The sequence below is a fragment of the Plecotus auritus genome, assembly GCF_963455305.1.
Source record: "Plecotus auritus genome assembly, chromosome: 9".
Taxonomy (NCBI): domain Eukaryota; kingdom Metazoa; phylum Chordata; class Mammalia; order Chiroptera; family Vespertilionidae; genus Plecotus; species Plecotus auritus.
Genome location: NC_137783.1, coordinates 149,099,605 through 149,119,799, shown reverse-complemented (window position 1 = coordinate 149,119,799; position 20,195 = coordinate 149,099,605). Strand labels below are relative to the sequence as shown.

The 20,195-nt window shown below is 54.9% G+C and overlaps 2 protein-coding genes across 2 annotated transcripts; both read left to right on the top strand.

Moving 5' to 3' along the window:
- The first annotated feature begins 2,573 nt into the window (after nt 1–2,573).
- GSTP1 (glutathione S-transferase pi 1) lies at nt 2,574–5,242 on the top strand. The gene is made up of 7 exons (XM_080640811.1): nt 2,574–2,666; nt 2,976–3,011; nt 3,277–3,383; nt 3,493–3,580; nt 3,881–3,984; nt 4,677–4,784; nt 4,968–5,242. Coding segments are annotated over exons 1-7 (633 nt in total). The 5' UTR covers nt 2,574–2,665; the 3' UTR covers nt 5,157–5,242.
- Nucleotides 5,243–14,582: 9,340 nt separating this feature from the next.
- NDUFV1 (NADH:ubiquinone oxidoreductase core subunit V1) lies at nt 14,583–20,081 on the top strand. The gene is made up of 10 exons (XM_080642979.1): nt 14,583–14,812; nt 15,801–15,883; nt 15,957–16,127; nt 17,072–17,255; nt 18,026–18,215; nt 18,597–18,809; nt 18,983–19,149; nt 19,449–19,530; nt 19,682–19,827; nt 19,932–20,081. Exons 1-10 carry the CDS (start codon nt 14,741–14,743, stop codon nt 20,016–20,018), a joined length of 1,395 nt encoding a protein of 464 aa, XP_080499105.1. The 5' UTR covers nt 14,583–14,740; the 3' UTR covers nt 20,019–20,081.
- The last annotated feature ends 114 nt before the right edge of the window (nt 20,082–20,195 follow it).

The following is a 20,195-nucleotide window of genomic DNA, read 5'->3' as shown; positions in this document are numbered from 1 at the left end:
AAAATAACACAAGAATTCATTAATAATGACACAAGAATAAATTCTGTTCACATCCTCACAACCAGGAACCTGCTTTGGCCCCACCGTGTACATGCATGCATACAAGGCAGGGGGAGAGCTGGCAGTAATGCTGCACCAGGAACTGAGGAACACGCGTGCATGCGCGTGCGCGCGCGCGCACACACACACACACACACACACACACATGCACACACACACACACACGCACGCCTGTGGTCCAGCATGCAGGAACAGCCCAAGACCACCCGGTGACCCTGCTATGGTAGGAGAGAGAGACCAGGCAAGTTAAAACAACCCCAGAAACCTCTGTGGTCCACAGGGCACAGGGATGGAGGTGAGGGTAAACAAAGGCTTCTGCACACCCAGGGCAATCAGGGATGTGAGTTAGGCTCGGAGAGGTGGGAAGGGGACAGAGATCTGGGGCTGGGGCAGTGGTAGGAGGGTGGGGAGGAGAAGCATCAGCCACAGCCACGCCCACTTCTACAGCCCAGACCCAGTCCCCTGCCCACACAGGCAGACCCTGAGGTCTTTCTGTCCCTGTCAGGCCCTGGAGATGGGAAACCTCTGTGTTGCCTGCAAGATTCTCGTGTGTGTGTGTGTGTGTGTGTGTGTGTGTGTGAGAGAGAGAGAGAGAGAGAGGGGGGGGTGGGAGGGGGGAAGAGTTGTGTGAGTATGGGTGTGAGTGTGTTGTTGGAGATGGGGAGTGCCTGACAGGGCTATGGCGTTTGAGAATGTAGCAGAAAGGGAGCAGTTCCCACTGTTCCCGGAAGATAAAACTGCAACTGTTTCTTTGCTTTTCTCTTTGTTCTTTTGTAGCTCTTTGAATACCAGCCAGGCAGGACTGGCGAAGGCAGATTTCAGGTTGCTTTTAGCATAAGGAAAATGAGCAAATTAGGCTCTTTTGGGAGAAAAATAAGAAAAGGGTTTTGCCTGTGAAGGGATAAGGAGGGTGCTGGCAGGACCCGAGGGAAGAAGGCCACCAGGGGTGGGGAGGAGCAGAGACCCTGCACCCTGGAGCGTGTGGTAAGGCCCAGGGCACTGTGCTGATGGCGGCTGGCCCAGCCCTCCGTGGGCCAGGACCGTCTGCCCCAGAACAGCGCCTACCCTTGCCTCTGGCTGGGCCGGTCCGGAGGGTGCCACCCCTGCTTGTACCTGCCTAGGCACTGTAAGGAAATGCTCATTTCCTTGTCCACATATAACGTTTCCTTATATATCATATTGATGGTGTTTTCAAGCTTCTTATGGCTCCCGAAGAATCACTGCTCTGGGCAGGAGGGGCTCAAAGATGAAGAGAGCACTGGCCGAGGCAGGAGTCTGGTTCTGACTTGACCCCATCTCTTTGTTAAGCTCCTGACTGGGTTTCCTTTCTGCCTCCTGGGGACCCCCTGTCAATCAGTCCCTTGTCGTCCAGGGAACACAGTGTGCCCTCCGCGGCTGCCTCTCCTCCTGGGTCCCCATCTCAGGGGAGGAAGCCTCCCTCCGCAGCAATCACCAAGTCTGGAAACTTCCACGCCGATGCCCAGGCCAGCCCCACCTGGGGCCTCGGCTGCAGCCTCAGCACCCCGTGCCAGCTCTGTGGGAAGGGTGGTGATGAAACGCTGCCATCAGAGGGTCCCAGAGTAGAGTGTGAACTTCTGGAAAGGGGCCCCCAGGCAGACAGCCTGGGTTAAACATCCTGGAACCCTCTGCGTTGTCCTCAGTCCCAATGACATCGAGGGGCACAGCTGGGTTTGGTGCCAGAAACACCTACACTCCCTGTTACAGTGGAAAGGGCGGGTTCAGTGTCCCGTTATCCCGATTGGTTTGAAACCACACTGTTCTCCTTGTGACTATTTTTACAGTGACCTCTACTTCAAACAATTTTTTAAATCTATTTTTGAATTGATTTCAGAGAGGAAGGTAGAGGGAGAGAGAGAATCATGGATCGGCTGCCTCCTGCACGCCCCACACTGGGGACCGAGCCCCAAACCTAGGCATATGCCCTGACCAGGAATGGAACCGTGACCTCCTCGTTCACAGGTTGATGCTCAACCACTGAGCCACGCCAGCTGGGCCAGTGACCTCTACCTTTAACCAGCGGGGCCTGTTCCCACTTAGGGATGAAACAGGGTCCATTTCCAATAGGCTATTTGAGTTCAGTGAGGTGATTTAGGGGAAAATGGTGGCATCTAAGTGGCTGGTAGGTATGAAAAACCCAGCCTGGAGTGTGCGTGCACGCGAGTTAGTGTGCGTGCACGCATGTCTGTGTGCAGGGCACGTGGCTCTGTCCTTCTTTGTGCAGCGTCTTTTGTCTGTAGGAACAAATGCAAGAGTTTGTGTCTCTTGAATCTGCGACCTAAGCGGAGGAGGCCGGCCAGGGCAAAGCCAAGGCCTGGAGAAGATTCTGGAAACCCTGACCCCAGTTCTCACCAGCTCCCCGCGGCAAACCCTCCACGAGCCCAGCGGGCTGGGCGGAGCTCCGCTGCGGGGAGTGCGGGGCGGGGGGCGCGGGCCGGGTCCGGGCTGGGCAGGGGGGCGGGGCCGGCGCGTGACTCAGCACCGGGGGCGGGGGGACGGGGCGGGACGGGGCGGGACCACCGCTGTAAGGCTCCAGGCCGCGGCCTCCCGGGCATTGCCGCCGCCGCCGCCGTTTCGCACGGTCGTCAGTGAGTACACGCCGTGGCTCCGAGGGGCTCGGGGCGGGCGGGGCTCCCAAGGCTTGCAGCGCGCCCCGCTCGCGGCGGGGACCCCCCTGCAAAGCCCTGCCCCGCCCTCCGCCCCCAGTTGCGAGGGGGATCCAGGGCACCAGCACGGGGTTGGGGTTCTCAGGGGCCCGGCGTCCCCGGCGCAGAGACCGGCCCCTAGGAGGCCCGGAGCGCCCAGAGCCGGGGATGGGACCCCGGGGAGGACGGGTGGGTGCACTGACCCTCAGGACCCCCCTCGAGGACGCTAACAAACTTCTCTGTGCCCTCCAGTGGCGCCCTACACCATCGTCTACTTCCCTGTTCGAGGTAGGGGCCTGTGACTGGGAGGGGGGGGGGAGAGGCAGCCTGTGGCCGCTCACCCACAGGTGGGGGGGGGGCGCAAACCCCGCTTATCCTTCCTCAGGGGGCTGCTAGCCCGGGCCTTCTTGTCCGTGTCTCTGAGCTCCTAGTTGGAGATCCGACCGCCTGTGGCCTGTCCCCTCCCCAGTGAGCAGGCCCCGCCCCATGGCACTGCGCGTTGGGGTCTCTCAGCCCCACGACCCGTCTCCCCTCACCCCTCTCCCCTCCCCAGGGCGCTGCGAGGCCACGCGCATGCTGCTGGCTGACCAGGGCCAGAGCTGGAAGGAGGAGGTGGTGACCAAGGACACCTGGCTGCAGGGCTCCCTCAAGGCCTCCTGTGTGAGTGCTTGTGCCTGCGGGGGTCAGGGGCCGGGCCTTGGGGGTGAACGTAAGGTGGGGGGGGGGGCAGGCAAGCTGAGCACCTCTGACAGAGCTGTGCCACCCCCAGCTGTACGGACAGCTCCCCAAGTTCCAGGACGGAGACCTGACCCTGTACCAGTCCAATGCCATCCTGCGACACCTGGGCCGCTCCCTGGGTGAGTCCTGAGGGTGCAGTGCTCTGCGCCCCTGTGGAGTGGAGGAGCTGCAGGCACGTGGATGGCTTGCCCAGGTCGCCTGCAGCCCTTGCCCATGCCAGGCCGCCTCCCACGGAGTTCTGAGCACCTCTGTGGGTCGGGACTGCTCCTTCCTTCCTTCCACATCCTCCTCCCTCCTGCCTAGCTGGGGCCCCCAGGCAGCCACATGGCCTGTCTGTGGATCGGCTTTCAGTTGTGTGTCAGCTGACCAGTCATGCTGTGGGCTCTCCTGCACCCCCTTCCCTGCTCTCCCTTCCCCAGGGCTGTATGGGAAGGACCAGCGCGAGGCGGCCCTGGTGGACGTGGTGAACGACGGCGTGGAGGACCTCCGCTGCAAATACGCCAGCCTCATCTACACCAACTACGTGAGCACGGGGTGGGCCCGGGACCAGCAAAGACGGGGCTTCCTGAACTCTCATCCCACCCACACCCCTCAAGTGGCTCTGGCTGAGGCCTCCCTAGGTCTGGGGGCCTGGGCGGGGTGTGGCCATGTGCTGGGGGCCAGTAACCAGCAATAGCAGAACAGTGCAAGGACAGGAGACATTGAGCCAGGGGTGGTTCCTGACCGCCTGGGCTGTGGGTGGCCCAGAGGGCTTCCTGGAGCAGGTGGGGGAGGAGGAGGAGCGACAGTATGCAGAGCACATTCAGGGACCCAAGACTAGTTTAACCGAGGCAGGGTGCGTGTGGCTGTGCGTGAGAGACGGGTGGGAGGAGGTGGAGCTGGAGGGCCAGTAGGCCCAGGGCCTGAAGGTCTGAACCCCCGGGCTTACACCCGCTCCTGCTGGCAGTTGGGAGGCATCGAGGGGTCTGAGCAGGGTGGTGCCCACATGTGAGGTCTAGAAGGATCCTCCAGGGCTTCCTTAGGGATCTGCTGAGAGGTCACAGGGAGAGAAGAAGGAACTGGCTGCTGCCGTGGACAGGATGTGGCATAGCCTGGGGTGGGAGTCAGCCGGAGAGCATGGGGCTCTGAGGGTGGTGATTCACAGATGGGGCCAGCAGAAGGGGGCGAGCTGCAGTGTGAGGGTCAGGAGGGTGACCAGTGCCGTCTTTCTGGCAGGAGGCGGGCAAGGAGGACTATGTGAAGGAGCTGCCGGGCCGCCTGAAGCCTTTTGAGACCCTGCTCTCCCAGAACCAGGGGGGCCAGGCCTTCATCGTGGGCAACCAGGTGAGCGACTGTCCCTGTCCTGCCCCTCCCGTGCCACCCTCACTTACAGATGGGAAAAGGTGCAGAGGGTATGTGAGCCGTTCATTGCTGGACAGACCTAGGGACCGGCTCAGGCCCTGGGCCCCCTCCTCCCCTCACCCTCTGGTCTGCTCCCACCTGCTGATCCCTGCCCCTTCCCTGCAGATCTCCTTCGCCGACTACAACCTGCTGGACTTGCTGCTGATTCACCAGGTCCTGGCCCCCGGCTGCCTGGACTCCCTCCCGCTGCTCTCGGCCTACGTTTCTCGCCTCAGCGCCCGGCCCAAGCTCAAGGCCTTCCTGGCCTCCCCGGAGCACCTGAACCGCCCCATCAATGGCAATGGGAAACAGTGAGGGCCTGTGGCACCCTCAGCAGGAGGCAGGGGCTGCCTGCCTGCCTCCCCCTTCCCTGGACCAATAAAATTTCCAAGAGAAAAGTGGTGCCGTGGGCATTGAGTTCCCTGGGGAAAGGGCTGTGGGATCCTCACTTGTCAGACACTGGAGGTGGCCTGTGCCTCTGTTTAACTAGTCTTGGGTCCCTGATACTTGAAATCCTAAAACACAATCAGTGTCTACTGGGAGCTTGCAATGCAGTCTGTGTTTGCTAAACTCAGGAAGAGGGGAGGAAAAAAAGAAAAGAAAAGAAAGAAACAGGAAGAGAAATAACTGAGATCCCTACCCTGGAGGTCCCAGTCTCCAGAGAAAAGGCTCTCTTATGTCAGCAGGCTTTCTAGCCCCAGCAGGCAGCTTGCCAGGGGACTTTAGTCCTGGACAGCGGGAGCTGAGGGGTCCCTCCAGGGGACACAGCTCAGAGCAGCCCAGGCTGGTTGGTGGGAGGGTTAGTCACTTTTCTGCAGGTGGGGCTCTCCAGCTGCCTCCTCTCACCACCCAGGTTGCTAAAGGATGGAGCCTGAGAAAGATCAACCAGCCTGGGGGAGCTGGGGGTGGGGAGGGGGCACGCGTGTCCACAGTGGAGAGAGTCCAGGCAAAGTGGAGGCACTGGGGTGTGAGCAGGTCAGGGCTTCCAGGGATGGCTGGAGGAGGAGCCACGGGAGGCCCCCTGTCGTGCAGCCTGGAGCAGCCTTGCCCAACCTTAGAGTCACCTGCCCAAAAGGGGGACTCACACAGGGGCGTCCCTCGGGAAGTAACCTCACTTCTGAGAGGCCTCAGGCTGCCGAGTTGGGCCAGCAAAGGGAGGCCTGCACCCATCGCCATCTCAGAGGCCCCCTTTGGGGCCATGCCCGGTGTCAGAGCAGTCATGGCTGGGGCATTGGGGAATGCTTGGCCACCATTGGGGAGCCCTGGGAACGCAGAGCGGTGCCGGGCACTCCCTGGGCGTTGCCCAGGAAGCTGAGAACATAGGTTAGAAGCTGGAACAGGCATTGCCTCGGGGAGGACTTTGGATTTAAGATGTGTGGATCCAAACTGAAAAGGCAGGTATCCTTGAAACGCCTACAGCCACGTCTGCAAATAACAGCCGTAGCTGCTAATACTTACTGAGTACTGCTTCCCTGCACACACGATGCGACAGGCTGTAGTATAGGCATGCCACACTCAAAGGCTAACACGGGCCAGGTAACACGGTTTAAGTGTATGTGGGCCACAGAGAAACGAAAGCTTCAATTTGCATGGAATCAGGTTTATTTCAATAGAGACATGCTGAATACAAAGGGCTGAGCTAAATGAGTCATCATTAACATAAAATAATAGAACATTTTTAACAAAAATTAATATTTTTCTTGAACATTAACTTATCAGACACTGAATAACTGCACAAATTAATAAGCGTCACGCAAATAAACCTATTTTTCTTATTCTCCGAAAACGAAATATTTCCTGTTGCGTACACCAAACAAGTCAGTACAAGACCAATGACGTGGCAATTGGCTGCTAAAATATTCACTGCTGGAAAAGTGGAGAGGAAAGGAAAATGAATGCAACATGGTTATAGTAATCAGTCATTAGCGAAGGTTGTAGTTCGTTTTTAATAATTATGTACAGCCCTAGTCAGTTGGGCTCAGTGGATGGAGCATCGGCCTGCAGACTTAAGGGTCCCAGGTTCGATTCTAGTCAAGGGCACACGCTCAGGCTGTGGGCTCAATCCCCAGTGGGGGGCATGCAGGCGGCAGCCAGTCAATGATTTTCTCTCATTGATGTTTCTATCTCTCCCTCTCCCTTTCTGAAATCAATCTATATATATATATTATTAAAAAATAATCATGTATAACAGGATATTGTAAAAATTAAGTTACAACATTTGTATTAAAACGTTTCTTACATACTGTTATATTGGCTGGGCCGCAAAAATATTCGTTGTGCGCCACATGGGTTCTCGGGCCTTGAGTGTGACATACTTGCTGTAGTATGTTACCTTCCTTAATCCTCAACACCCTGGAGTAGACACTCTTTTTTAAAAAATATATTTTTATTGATTTAAGAGAAGAAGAGGGAGAGAGATAGAAACATCAATGATGAGAATCATTGATCGGCTGCCTCCTGCACGCCCCCACTGGGGATCGAGCCCCCAACCTGGGCATGTGCCCTTGACCGGAATCGAACCCAGGACCCTTCAGTCCGCAGGCTGATGCTCTATCCACTGAGCCAGACCAGCTAGGGCCTGAGTAGACACTCTTATCCCGTTTGTGGAGGAGGAAACTGAGTCACAGAAAGTTTAAGTACCTTGCTGATGGTGTGAATTGAGGCACAAAAAAGATTAGTCATCGTACCATCGTGGTCACACGTATTGAAACAGCATCAATGTCCAGCGGGAGACTGGCTACGTGCGGTAGGTGCTCACACGACGGATTTGCCGCTGTGAAGAGCAGGAGCCTGGGCTCTTAGGGAGCAGTGGGCAGAGTGGGGCCGCCTGCGTGCCAGGGGGAGGGCCCACATGCGCCACCAGCCTGGCCTCCAGGACACGCAGAGCGGCCCAGACCCCAGGTGGAGACTGACAGCGGGGGACCCCGGGGATACTGCACCCACTAAAGCTGCCCTGAAGTTTACAACTTCAAATGCACCCAGAACTTCCACCAACTCCCCTCACTCCTCACACGACAGATACCAATGGACAACAAATAACTGTCCGACATTGGAGAGAAATCTCTCACATAAAAGAGAGAGAGATCATAAACAGGAAAATAAAAGGAACTCAGGGGAGATAGAGACCGTGCAGGCTGCATAAGAAACTTCAAATAAACTTTAATCATTACCTTCGGGGAGATAACAAAAGACACCTCATCCGGAAGACAGGAAAAGGGCACGAGCATAAAGAACGCTCGGGGAAACGGGAGCTTGGAACTTCAAAGTATGATAACAGTGGAAATGAACAATCTTGAAGATGAAGTTGAAAAATCCACATGAAAAACAGAATAAAAAGATAAAAGCATGGAGAGATGAGAAAAATAGAGATTATTCGAGGAGGTCCAGAGGGGGCGGGGAAGGGAGGGGGAGAAATAGGGAGCAGGTGATCAAATGAACAACACAATGCAACGTCCCCGACTGGAGAAGATGAGCTTCCGGCTGAACAGCACAATGACAGCCAAGCATATTGAAAGGAAAAAAAAAAAAAAAAAAGACTGACACAAAAGCCGATGGTGAAACTGCAGAGCCCCAGAAAGAAAGCGAAAACCCTGCAACCTTCCAGAAGGAGGGAAACAGGCCTCACCATGAGGGGTAAGGACTTTGGAATCGCATCGGAGTTCTCGTGGGGACTCTGAAACCTGCCCACAAACACTCTACCGCCTCCCCCGGAAGCTGGGCGGGACCCGGGAGGGACAGTCTCCTCTTATGGCCCCTGTACCCACAGGCAGGGGGCTCTGTGCCCATGTCTACCACATGCAGCGGCAGAGTCATGCATATGCCAGAACTTGGTATGTGACAGTCATGGCATCGTGAACAAGTGCTTTAGTATTAAGTAAAACGGATTCACCATACGGAGAACAATCACTGGATCCTTACCTCACGCCATATACAACAACAAACTCCAGGTGGACGAGTAGTTCTCAGATGGGGGTGCAATCCCAGGTTACATTTGGCAATGTCTGAGATATTGTTGTTGTCACAACTTGCGGGGTGCTACTGGCACTTAGGAATCCTGCCGGACGCCCTACAGTGCACAGGACAGCTGTCCAACAAGGAATGACACAGCCCCAAATGTCCACAGCGCAAGCCCCAAATGTCCACAGCACAAGACCGAGAAACCCTGCAACAGGGTGCACGTACACGTGAAGGAGAGAAATAAAATACTACCAGAAAAAAATGTAAGGGGTTTCTGTAGGGCCTTGGGCTGGGGATGAAGTTCTTAAGCAAGGTCTCCAAGTGAATACATTTTACTACTTACCCAAACTAAGGATTTCTCTTGTACAGTGATGGTTATTGCCTATCAGAGGATCAGATAGATGGTAAACACAAAAGAACTATTTGCAACCACCTGTCCTTTTTAATGTTGGCGTTGGCATTCCCACTAATCTTTCAGAATCCTCTCAAAGTCACGAACACCACACACACACACACACACAAAAAAAAAAAAACCCAAAAAACACAAAACACACACTCTGTCTCTCATGAAGGTGGGAGACACGGGCTTCTATGTCCCCTCACCCCCAATACACATTTATAAAGCAAAAGCTAGTGGGAGATTTTGGCAACTGGAAACAACAGATTTAAAACTCTACAATAGGGAACAAGAGAAGGCGCCTTCCTTTCGATTGCTCTTGGGACATTTTCTGTCATAACCATCTATTATGCCTCAGAAAGTTTCAGAACTTCCCAGAGGGAGAGAGAAATAATCCAGACAGCAGTCTCTCATTATAAAACCATAAATCAAAAACAAAAAATAGAACCAGGAAGCAAAAGACCCTAATGTCCATAGCTTTAATATAAAGTTATAATAGTTACATTTGTAAATCTGTCTTAAAACAACGCATGCCTGCCCTAGACCATTTGGCTCAGTGGATAGAGCGTCGGCCTGTGGACCGAAGGGTCCCAGGTTCGATTCCAGTCAGGGGCACATGCCTGGGTTGTGGGCTCAGTCCACCGTGCAGGAGGCAGCCAATCAATGATTCCCTCTCATCATTGATGTTTCTATCTCTCTCTTCCTCTTTGCAATCAATAAAAAAAATATTAAAAAAAAAAAACGCATGCCAGAGAACAAATCAAAACCAAACTGCAGGACTCCCAGCAAACCGTGGTGAAGAAGCACCACATATGGGAAGCCACGGCCTGCTGGTCCCCAGGACTCCAGCGTGGTCATTACTCCTGCGATCTGACGAGGATTTACAGCCTTCCCCACGCCCGCCCCCGCCCCATCTCCAAAACGGCTTGGCCATTCTTGGCCCTTTGTTTGTTCGTCTAGATTTTAGTAACCCTTTTCCCAGTTCCGTGAAAAGTTGTGATGGGTTTTATTTTATTTTTTTAAAATATATTTTATTGACTTTTTACAGAGAGGAAGGGAGAGGGATAGAGAGTTAGAAACATCCATCAGCTGCCTCCTGCACACCCCCTACTGGGGACGTGCCCCCAAGGTACATGCCCTTGACCGGAATCGAACCTGGGACCTTTCAGTCCGCAGGCTGACGCTCTACCACTGAGCCAAACCGGTTTCGGCTGTGATGGGTTTTAATTGGAATTCACACTGAACTTACAGATAAAATTGGAGATGTGACATCTCTGTGCTGTTACGCCCCCCCTGCCCTCCCTGTCCTCCGCCCCGTGAGGCCCTGAGCAGCCAAGGTGCGGGCGGAGGGAGGGGCGTGGGGTTCAGGAAGGAGGAAGGAAGCAGTAAATACTGGCTGCACCGGGGTCCCCGCCATATGTCCTCTGCAGCTCTGCGTTGAGGAAATTGGGAGGAAATTGGCTTTGTCAGGTTTGAAGTGGTCACGGGAAAGAAGGATGTGAGGGAAGACAAACAGCTCACCTGTGTCTAATAATAAACACTCAGCAGGTTGTTCTCTTTTTGCTGATTTCCAAGCCTGGCATTTCTCAACACTGAGCTCCTAGGAATGGGGAAGGAGAGTCTCACGTTTCTACCCTTTTGATATTAGTCAAGGGGCTGTGAGCTCTTTCTGCGTCTATTATCCCAAATAGCCATCAAGGGCCACACGGGATGAAAAAGAACAGACTGAAGCCTTTGTGGCAAAGAACCAACGTGGGGGGCATTCCAGAGACCTGGACCTGCTCTGCTGAACGTGGTTTGCTGCCAGGAGGTGCCGGGCTGGGTGGGCCGAGGGGACTGGACTGGTGCCCAGGACCTCTGCCCAACTGTGTGACCTCACAGGTTCCCCCTGGTGGAGAGTGCAGGTAGTGCCCAGAGTTCAGGACCGTGTGAGCCAAGGAGGGACCCTGAGGCACTGGCGGGCTAACAGGGAGGGTCTCAGGGCAGTGCTAGGTCTGTAGAGCGTGTGAGGGCGCCCTCCGCTGGAGAGCAGGGGGACATCTGGCCGGGTTCATCGTGGCATTGCTTCCCCAGAGGCGCACACCTCGTTCCCGCGTGCACCCCACCGGTCACGACTGATTGACTCCACGTTCTCAAAAGTGTACATTTTTAAAAATATATATTTTATTGATTTTTTACAGAGAGGAAGGGAGAGGATAGAGAGTTACAAACATCGATGGGAGAGAAACATCGATCAGCTGCCTCCTGCACACCCCCCACTGGGGATGTGCCTGCAACCAAGGTACATGCCCTTGACCGGAATCGAATCTGGGACCTTTCAGTTCAAAGGCTGATGCTCTATCCACTGAGCCAAACCAGTCAGGGCTCAAAAGTGTAAATTAATGGGGAAAAAGATTTCCAGTTCAAGGTAGCAGAGTACAACCTGAAATCCATCCTGTCCTTCTCAAACACATCAAATTCAGAGAAGAAAAAACAATGAAATCTCTAACACGCAGAAATGAAAAAGGCAATTCTGTGTGGACTGGAAATAGGCCTCTCTCTGAAGGAAAGACATAGGGAAAACTCTAGCCCGTGTCTTAGCCAGGAGGCAGGAACACAGCCTGGGTGAATGCACAGGGCTTGGGCCAGGCTCTCCGTCTGGGCTCAGCTCTGGAGAGCAAAGCTGAGAGCCCCCTGTGACAGGCCAGTCTCCACCAGCAGTATGAAGTGGGTGGTGGTGGCGGGGGGTATGGGGGACCAAAGATGCCCTCCTTGTCCTGTCACAAATGGAGTCAACTCAGAAGATCGGAGTGCAGAATTTGGGAGGGAAGGAAGGCCAGACATATTAATTAGATGGCCTTACATGATTTCTAGTCACGCTTCAGGAAATGATCATTCTTACGCTCAGCAAGCTCCTGTGATGTACAGGAAAAAGGTGGAAAGTGCCCCACCTCACATAGGGAAGCTCACTGGTGTCACCACTACTCACCCGTCGTCTGAAGTTCTTAGTGGGTGCAAGAAGGTAAGAAAAAGAAACTAGAAAAAGAAACCTGATCTTGGACAGGAAGAGACTCAACTCTCATTACTTCTCAACAATATGATCATCAGCATGGCAAATAGAAAAGCTTGAATGGACACACTTTTATAACAGGGGAGTCCGTTAAGGGATCCAGATACAGACTCAATAGAGGCAAATCAACAGTTGTCTATTCACAATCAATTGCCAATTAGAAAATGTTATTAGAACAGATATCACAAAAAACATAGAAATGCAAAACATCGCACAAAATTCCTGTATTAAAAAATGTGCAGCCGAAACCGGTTTGGCTCAGTGGATAGAGCATCGGCCTGCGGACTGAAGGGTCCCAGGTTCGATTCCGGTCAAGGGCACGTACCTTGGTTGCAGGCACATCCCCAGTAGGAGGTGTGCAGGAGGCAGCTGATCGATGTTTCTCTCTCATCGATGTTTCTAACTCTCTATCCCTCTCTCTTCCTCTCTGTAAAAAATCAATAAAATATATTAAAAAAAATGTGCAGATTTTTTTTTTAAAAAAAGAAAACATCCTAAATGTTTAGTGAAGGACCTAAAAGATCTGAAAAAATGAATGACATCCCATTCCTGGGTAGGAAGACTTAATATTGTACAGATTGGATCTTCTCTAAATTAATCTACAGGCCAGTGTATACAGCCCAACATTCTTTTTAAAAATATATGTTTTATTGATTTTTTTACAGAGAGAGGAATAGAGAGTTAGAAACATCGATCAGCTGCTTCCTGCACACCCCCTACTGGGGATGTGCTCGCAACCAAGGTACATGCCCTTGACCGGAATCGAACCTGGGACCTTTCAGTCCGCAGGCCGACACTCTATCCACTGAGCCAAACCGGTTTCAGCTACAGTGCAACAGTCTTTGGGCATTTGCTGTGTATCAGGCACTGCTCACTCACGGTTCCCATCCTTAGCAGACACATGTTACCTTCATTTCCCATTAGAGGAAACTGAAGCACAGTTCCAGGGTGCAAAGAAGGGATTGGAGGGGCCAAGATGGGAGGCTGGGTGACTTCCAGGAGGCTATGCAAAATCCAGGGAAAGCTGAGGGGCCATGACCATGGGGCAGGGCCTGAAGGCACAGGTACGGGGAGTGTTCAGGAGGCAGAGTTGGCAGAATGCAGTGAATCTGGAGAGATCTTGACACCTCCCCCATTGTGGCGTGGAGGCTGGTGGGGGAGGCAGATGATGACATAGGATGGGACAGGTGCAGAGGGAGAGGTGAGAGCCAGGACCTGGGACACCTCAGAGAAGGGCTTCCTGGGAGGTGACATGAAGTGGAGCCTGGCAAGCAGGTGGGTGGGGTTGGAGTGGGGGATGTAGGGTCAGGAGACCTCAAGCCACGTTCTGGCAGATGCTGTGCTGGGTAGGCCACTCAGTGATGCTGATACTCTATCCTCTTCTGAAAACAGGGGCTCATCATTCCTACACCCTAGGTTGTAGGAGGATTAACGAGATAACACATGGCAAGTGCTTGGCACACAGCCTGGCGCTGGATGAATGGGAGACCCTGTCCCTCATGCTCCATTTCCCATCATCCCATGTCCAGCCATCTCCTGTCCCAGGCTGCCTTCTCCCCATGGCCTTGTGTCCCCTTGACGCAATTAGCGAGGAATAAGGAAGGAATCCATCCTCTGGCTCCACCCTGACCCATCTGCTCCCACCCCAGAGGGAGGCATTCGTGAGCTCAAGTCTGAACTCCGGATTAGCTGTGTAATCCCCAGATCTGTCTGGGCAATCTCTTTCCCCAGCCAGGAGAGGGGCCATGGCTGGGAGCCAGGACTGCTGGGCTCTGGGCCTGTTACTGCCTTACCCATCTGTAAGACATTAGACAAGTTGCCATTGTTTTGGCGCCTCTTTTGGAAATACCACAGACATCCCACGACTGTCACATGTGTGTCAACTGTTCTGTAGGTTTGTGGTGCGCGGGGCACTCTGGGAAGAAAGGCCTGGATCTGACTCCAATTCTAACACTCTCAGTGGATGCCTATGGACAAGGCATGAAGCCTCCATGGGCCTCAATTCTTTTCATGTATAAAATGGAATTAACATAGTCATGAGGGTCAGGCCGTTTTCTCCTCCCCGCAAGCACTTGTGCATACAGGAGCTGCACACTGAATGCTGAACCTATAGAACGTGGAAAACACCAGAAACTGGCAGGAGGCGACGCGCAAGGTTTGTTTACTTGAGGTTTGAAAGGTTGGGTCCGGAAGCAAACGCTCAGAAAGCGGGCCAGTGGTTGTCCCAGTCAGCAAGTGCTTACCAGCCCGGTGGTAAAACAAAGGCGGGTCGGACTACATTTCCCAGCAGCCCCAGCGTTATTCAGGCCACTTCCGGCCTCCCCTAAAGGCGGGGCGAAGGGCGGGGTGGGAGAGGCGCAGTGATGCCTGTGCGCGCCGCCGGCGCCGGGGCGCGTGACGCGCTTCCTGTGCGCCGCCTAGCGTTTGGGTCGCGCCGGTTCCTCGGCCTCAGAGCCGTGAAGGTGACAGCGGGAGGTGACTGTGCTGGCCCCCGCGATGCTGGCGGCACGGCGACTGCTCGGCGGGTCGCTCCCCGCGCGGGTGTCTGTGCGATTCAGCGGCGACACGGTGAGGCCCGGCCTGGCTCGGACCAGGGGTGTTCGCTGCCGTGTCTCCGCGCGCGCTGTCCCGTGGGTGTGTAGTGGTTCCTGGAGAACCCTCCTCGTCTCCCCAGTCCGGCAGGAAGGTAGCCCCTCCGGCATGGGTGTAGAAGGGGAACGGGTCCCAACGGGAGGCTGACTCCCTCCTGCCTCCGGCTTCCCTTAGGGAAGTTTTGAAGCTGGTGAAGCGTCCGTGCCTCATTCCTTCCTCGCCACAGCCTTGTGGGGCGTGAATGTGTCGTTGCTCCGTTGTGCAGATGCAGAAAACTGGAGAGGGTCATGCACCGCTCGATTCCCCGCTCAGCGCTCTGCTTCCGGATCTGGGAGCCAGTCCCCCAGAGCTCTAAGCTGGGGTGCTCACCCCTGGGTTCTGTAGAATTCCAGATCCCACCTCTCCTCATCAATTTCATCCCAAGTGGGTCTCCCTCCACCCAGTCCTAGTGAGGCATTTCTTTTCCATCAGTAAACACATTTGGCTTCCAGCATTGTTAGTAACATAAGGCCCTGGCCTAACCAAGGTTCCGCCAGCCAGACAGCCAGACACGGACATGGACAGGCCATTACACTGGGCTCAGGGCGGTAGTATGGTGCTGTGGGTTTGGCCTCGGGTAGACCTCAGCTCAAATTCTCCCTGCTGCTTTTGGCTATATGCCCTTACGTAAGTTCGTTTTGCTCTGAGCCTCAGTTTCCTCCTTTGTAAACTCATTCCTGTCTCAGGGTTATGAGGAAGAAACAGGGTTTTGGATGTAAAATGCTTAGCCCGGTGCCTGCTGAACAGAAAGTGGTTACTAGGGGTGGTGGTAGCTATGATGCTACCAGGGTTCTATTGCTGAGGTCCCTACCCTCTCCCTAGCGCAGCCCCGTCTGGTCAGGCGGACCTAAGAATCTGTAGCTTCTGGTCTGGCCCCTCATAACTCCAGAGCTCTGCTGGGCCTTCTGACCCTCTTTGTCCCCAGGCAGCGCCCAAGAAAACCTCATTTGGCTCCCTGAAGGACGAAGACCGGATCTTCACCAACCTATATGGACGCCATGACTGGAGGTGAGATGGTGCCCTGAGCCTGGTGGGTCGCAGGGCACGGCCTCCCCTTCACCACCTTCCCTACTCTGTCCAGGCTGAAAGGTGCCCAGAGTCGAGGTGACTGGTACAAGACAAAGGAGATCTTGCTGAAGGGGCCTGACTGGATCCTGGGTGAGGTCAAGACCTCTGGCTTGCGGGGCCGTGGAGGCGCCGGCTTCCCCACTGGCCTCAAGTGGAGCTTCATGAATAAGCCCTCAGATGGCAGGTGTGTTTAGAGGGGAGATGGGGTTGCAGGAGAAACCTGCGGGTGGCTTTGGCTTACCCAGGGCTTTGGGTTGTTGCCTTGGAGTGAATAAAGTGGAAAAATGTTACTGGAGCTTAAGCAGGTGGGACTCAGTTCTCTCTGGTGTTCCTCAGGGGAGACTTGAAGGGTAGCAGAATCAGAACAAGATTTTTTTTTAATCCTCACCTGAGGATATGTTTACTGATTTTAGAGAGAGAGGAAGGAAGGGAGAGCAACATCGATGTGAGAGAGAAACATCAATCAGTTGTCTCCCTTGCACACCCCTACGGGGGATCGAGCCTGCTATATAGGTATGTGCCCTGACCAGGAATTGAACCCAAAACCTTTGGGGTACAGGACAGTGCTCCAGCAAACAGCCACCTGGTCAGGGCAGCACAAGATTTTGACTCGGGCGACTTAATTGATCAATTCCTAGCTCTGCCTTCTAATCATTAAACTTGAGCAGTCTCTTGGCCTTTTTGAACCTCAGTGTTCTTTTCTTTAAATGGATATTATCTTTTGTGGGGATTAAAGAGATAATGTTTGTATAGCTTTTGGCCTACTCATTGGTCAGCACACAGAAAGCAAATAATACAGGTCAGCTAGCTTCCTACCTCCTTCTGGGCTCAGTGATATGGTGGGGGTTCAGAAAGCCCTTTGTGACCAAGAGCAGAATTTGGGCTCTTGGGAGAGCACAAAGAGACATTTGGACAGCAGAACCAAACCTTTCCTGTCAAAGGTCAAAGGTGGGATAGACGGTGAGCTGCCTGTCATTGGTGGTGAGCAGGCAGAACCCTGGGAACATGTTGGGAGGGCAGAGAGGGATTGGCTGTCAGGAGACATCTTTGAGGCTTGGCTGGTAGAGTGGGGGCTGAAAGACCCTCCCTGGTGGCCCTGTAGCCTAACTGACCTGCTGGCCCCCACAGGCCCAAGTATCTGGTGGTGAACGCAGATGAGGGGGAGCCGGGCACCTGCAAGGACCGGGAGATCATGCGTCACGACCCCCACAAGCTGGTGGAAGGCTGCCTCGTGGGGGGCCGGGCCATGGGTGCCCGTGCAGCCTACATCTACATCCGTGGGGAGTTCTACAATGAGGCCTCCAATCTGCAGGTGGGCTGGGGGAAGGACATCACACAGGAGGAGGTGCTCCGTGTGTACTCACACGCCCACTCACCCGGCATAGTCATTCTTAGATTTTAGCGCCTAATCTGTCTGGCGTCCAACTGGGAGAGTGCTGGCCACTCCTGCGTGTGTCAGGATTGGGACCTGGCTCCCAGAGGCCTCCTTCTCTGGGCCCTCCCAGTACACTCCAGAGTCTCAACTTGGGAGGTTTACCGTGGCTCCATGACTTCTCGAGTGTGGGTGGGCTGGGGAACTCATAAGAGGGCATATTTCCTGCAGAAGGGTCAGTGATCAAGGGGTGATTCTTACCCTAGTGATGCCTGCAGTATAGGGCCCACGTAGTAGCATCATGTATAAAATTTATTGTTATTACATACTTTAAAGTTAAACCTCTAGGGTCTTTCCCTCTATTGCAGAAGCAGTACTTATTATGAAGATAGGAAACCACACACACAAGAGAAAAATCTCACACAGATCCACTACCTAGAGAAAGTGCTTGCTAAATTTTTCATTATTCTAAAACCTTTCTTTTAAAAATAGATGTAGTTGGAGAATTTTTAAGTTGTTGTTACAATGGGATGCACACTGTACAAGTCCTCACCCCCTCCCAGAGCGTCCTCCATTCCTGTCAAAGGGGGCTTTTGCCCTGGATTTGGTGATGGGCCTGTATTCTCCCCTCTCCTCTGCCCCCCGCACGCACACACAGTATCCCCAGGCCCTTGGGGACAGTGACCTCACCTCTCACCCTTGTCCCACAGGTGGCCATCCGAGAGGCCTACGAGGCTGGTCTGATTGGCAAGAACGCCTGTGGCTCCGGCTATGATTTTGACGTGTTCGTGGTGCGCGGGGCTGGGGCGTATATCTGCGGGGAGGAGACAGCGCTCATCGAGTCCATTGAGGGCAAGCAGGGCAAGCCCCGCTTGAAGCCGCCCTTCCCCGCAGACGTGGGTAAGATCTGGCCCAATCCTGGGCCTTGTCCTAGGTCCTGCGGAATCCGGGATCTGGGTTCGGGTCCCCACTGGTCTTTCTTAGGGAATTTCTGAGTTCCTTCTGCACTGGGGCCAGACACAGAGAGTAGGTGGTAACAACACAGAGGCTCCACCAGTGCCACCTCCTAAGCCCCCACGCCAGACACCCAAGTCCCCTCCAGCCCTCTGGGAGCAAAGGGCAGGGGGGTGAACAAGGCAGTGCAGGACCTGCTGGGCTTTGGGGTCCAGTGGGGATGAGAATGATAAAGCAATAGAAGGGGGGCTCTCTGCCATGGGAGCAGGACCCTGGGACAGACCCATTGCCAGGAAACCCGCCCTGATTTGTCCCATTTCCTCACAGGAGTGTTTGGCTGCCCCACCACTGTGGCCAATGTGGAGACAGTGTCTGTGTCCCCCACCATCTGCCGCCGAGGGGGTGCCTGGTTCGCTAGCTTTGGCCGTGAGCGTAACTCGGGCACCAAGCTGTTCAACATTTCTGGCCACGTCAACCACCCATGCACCGTGGAGGAGGAGATGTCGGTGCCGTTGAAGGAACTGATTGAAAAGCATGCAGGTAAGGCCTGGGGCCAGGGGGCAGGGGGCAGGGCAGGGCATTCGTGGAGAGAGCCAGGGCTGGAAGGGCCTGGGGCTGGGGCGGGGGTTGACAGACCCTGGGCTCAGGACTAGGCACGTTTGCTGGCCCCAGCCCTGACCATCCATCATTTTGGGGACTGACTGGTACCCCAGGGGGTGTCACGGGTGGCTGGGACAACCTCCTTGCTGTGATCCCCGGCGGCTCGTCCACCCCACTGATCCCCAAGTCCGTGTGTGAGACGGTGTTGATGGACTTCGACGCGCTGGTGCAGGCACAGACGGGTCTGGGCACGGCTGCGGTGATCGTCATGGATCGCTCGGTAAGGGCTGGCCCCAGCTTCCCACCCAGTCCCCACCTCCTGCCAGCCTGCTTGGTACCCCTCCCGTGGCTGCTCTGAGAACTCTTGCCAGCTCTTGCGTCCCAGACCCTGCAGCCCGAGATACAGGTGGGCAAGGGGGGAGCAAGGCTGCGCTGAGGCAGGGTGCCATGGAGAGTGGGCAGTGCAGGACACCCAGGGAGAGTCGGGGAGTGGCAGAACACGGTGGAGTCAGAAGGGGCTGCTTCTGGGGACTGAGGCTCAGGCCTTGGGTCCTTGTTCACTGTCCTTTGTCTCTCCAGACGGACATTGTGAAAGCCATCGCCCGCCTCATTGAGTTCTACAAGCACGAGAGCTGTGGCCAGTGCACCCCGTGCCGCGAGGGTGAGCACCAGGCAGGGTGGGGCTTTCTCTGTGGCTCACCCTGGGCCTGGGTTGGGCAGAGGTCAAAGGTGGAGTGGGCTCTGGACCCTGAATAAACAGATGCTGCCGGCCTGCTGTGGCCTCTCTCAGTCTCTTCCTACTGTGGCTGCAGGTGTGGACTGGATGAACAAGGTGATGGCCCGCTTTGTGAGGGGGGACGCCCGGCCAGCCGAGATTGACTCCCTGTGGGAGATCAGCAAGCAGATAGAGGGCCACACCATCTGCGCCCTGGGCGACGGGGCCGCCTGGCCCGTGCAGGTACTCACTGCCCTGCTCTGTGGCACTACTGTGGGGTTGCTGAGAGCCCAGGGCCTTGGGGATTTTTAGACCCTGGTTCACACAGTGCCCCCACCCCTTCCCAGGGCCTGATCCGACACTTCCGGCCGGAGCTTGAGGACCGGATGCAGCGGTTTGCCCAGCAGCACCAGGTCAGGCAAGCTGCCGCCTGAGCCTGCTGCCCTGGGCTGGTGTCCATCATCCACACGGCAGGACAATAAAGCGAGTGCTGCCCACTCTCTTGTTGCAGCTTCTCTGTGGCCTTGCTCTCCCCCTCCCCTGAGCTCCATTACTCATGGGGCCTGTTTCCCAGATGGGGAGGCTTGGAAAGGATAGGCCAGCTCAAGGTC

What these genes read in the sequence shown, in the direction of transcription:
- GSTP1 (XM_080640811.1), top strand. An exon ending in CGTCTACTTCCCTGTTCGAG is followed by an intron (nt 3,012 to 3,276) that starts GTAGGGGCCTGT and finishes TCCCCTCCCCAG; the next exon opens with GGCGCTGCGAGGCCACGCGC. An exon ending in GCTCCCTCAAGGCCTCCTGT is followed by an intron (nt 3,384 to 3,492) that starts GTGAGTGCTTGT and finishes TGCCACCCCCAG; the next exon opens with CTGTACGGACAGCTCCCCAA.
- NDUFV1 (XM_080642979.1), top strand. Translation starts at nt 14,741, where the DNA reads ATGCTGGCGGCACGGCGACTGCTCGGCGGGTCGCTCCCCGCGCGGGTG. An exon ending in ATGAGGCCTCCAATCTGCAG is followed by an intron (nt 17,256 to 18,025) that starts GTGGGCTGGGGG and finishes CTTGTCCCACAG; the next exon opens with GTGGCCATCCGAGAGGCCTA. An exon ending in GGGCCGCCTGGCCCGTGCAG is followed by an intron (nt 19,828 to 19,931) that starts GTACTCACTGCC and finishes ACCCCTTCCCAG; the next exon opens with GGCCTGATCCGACACTTCCG.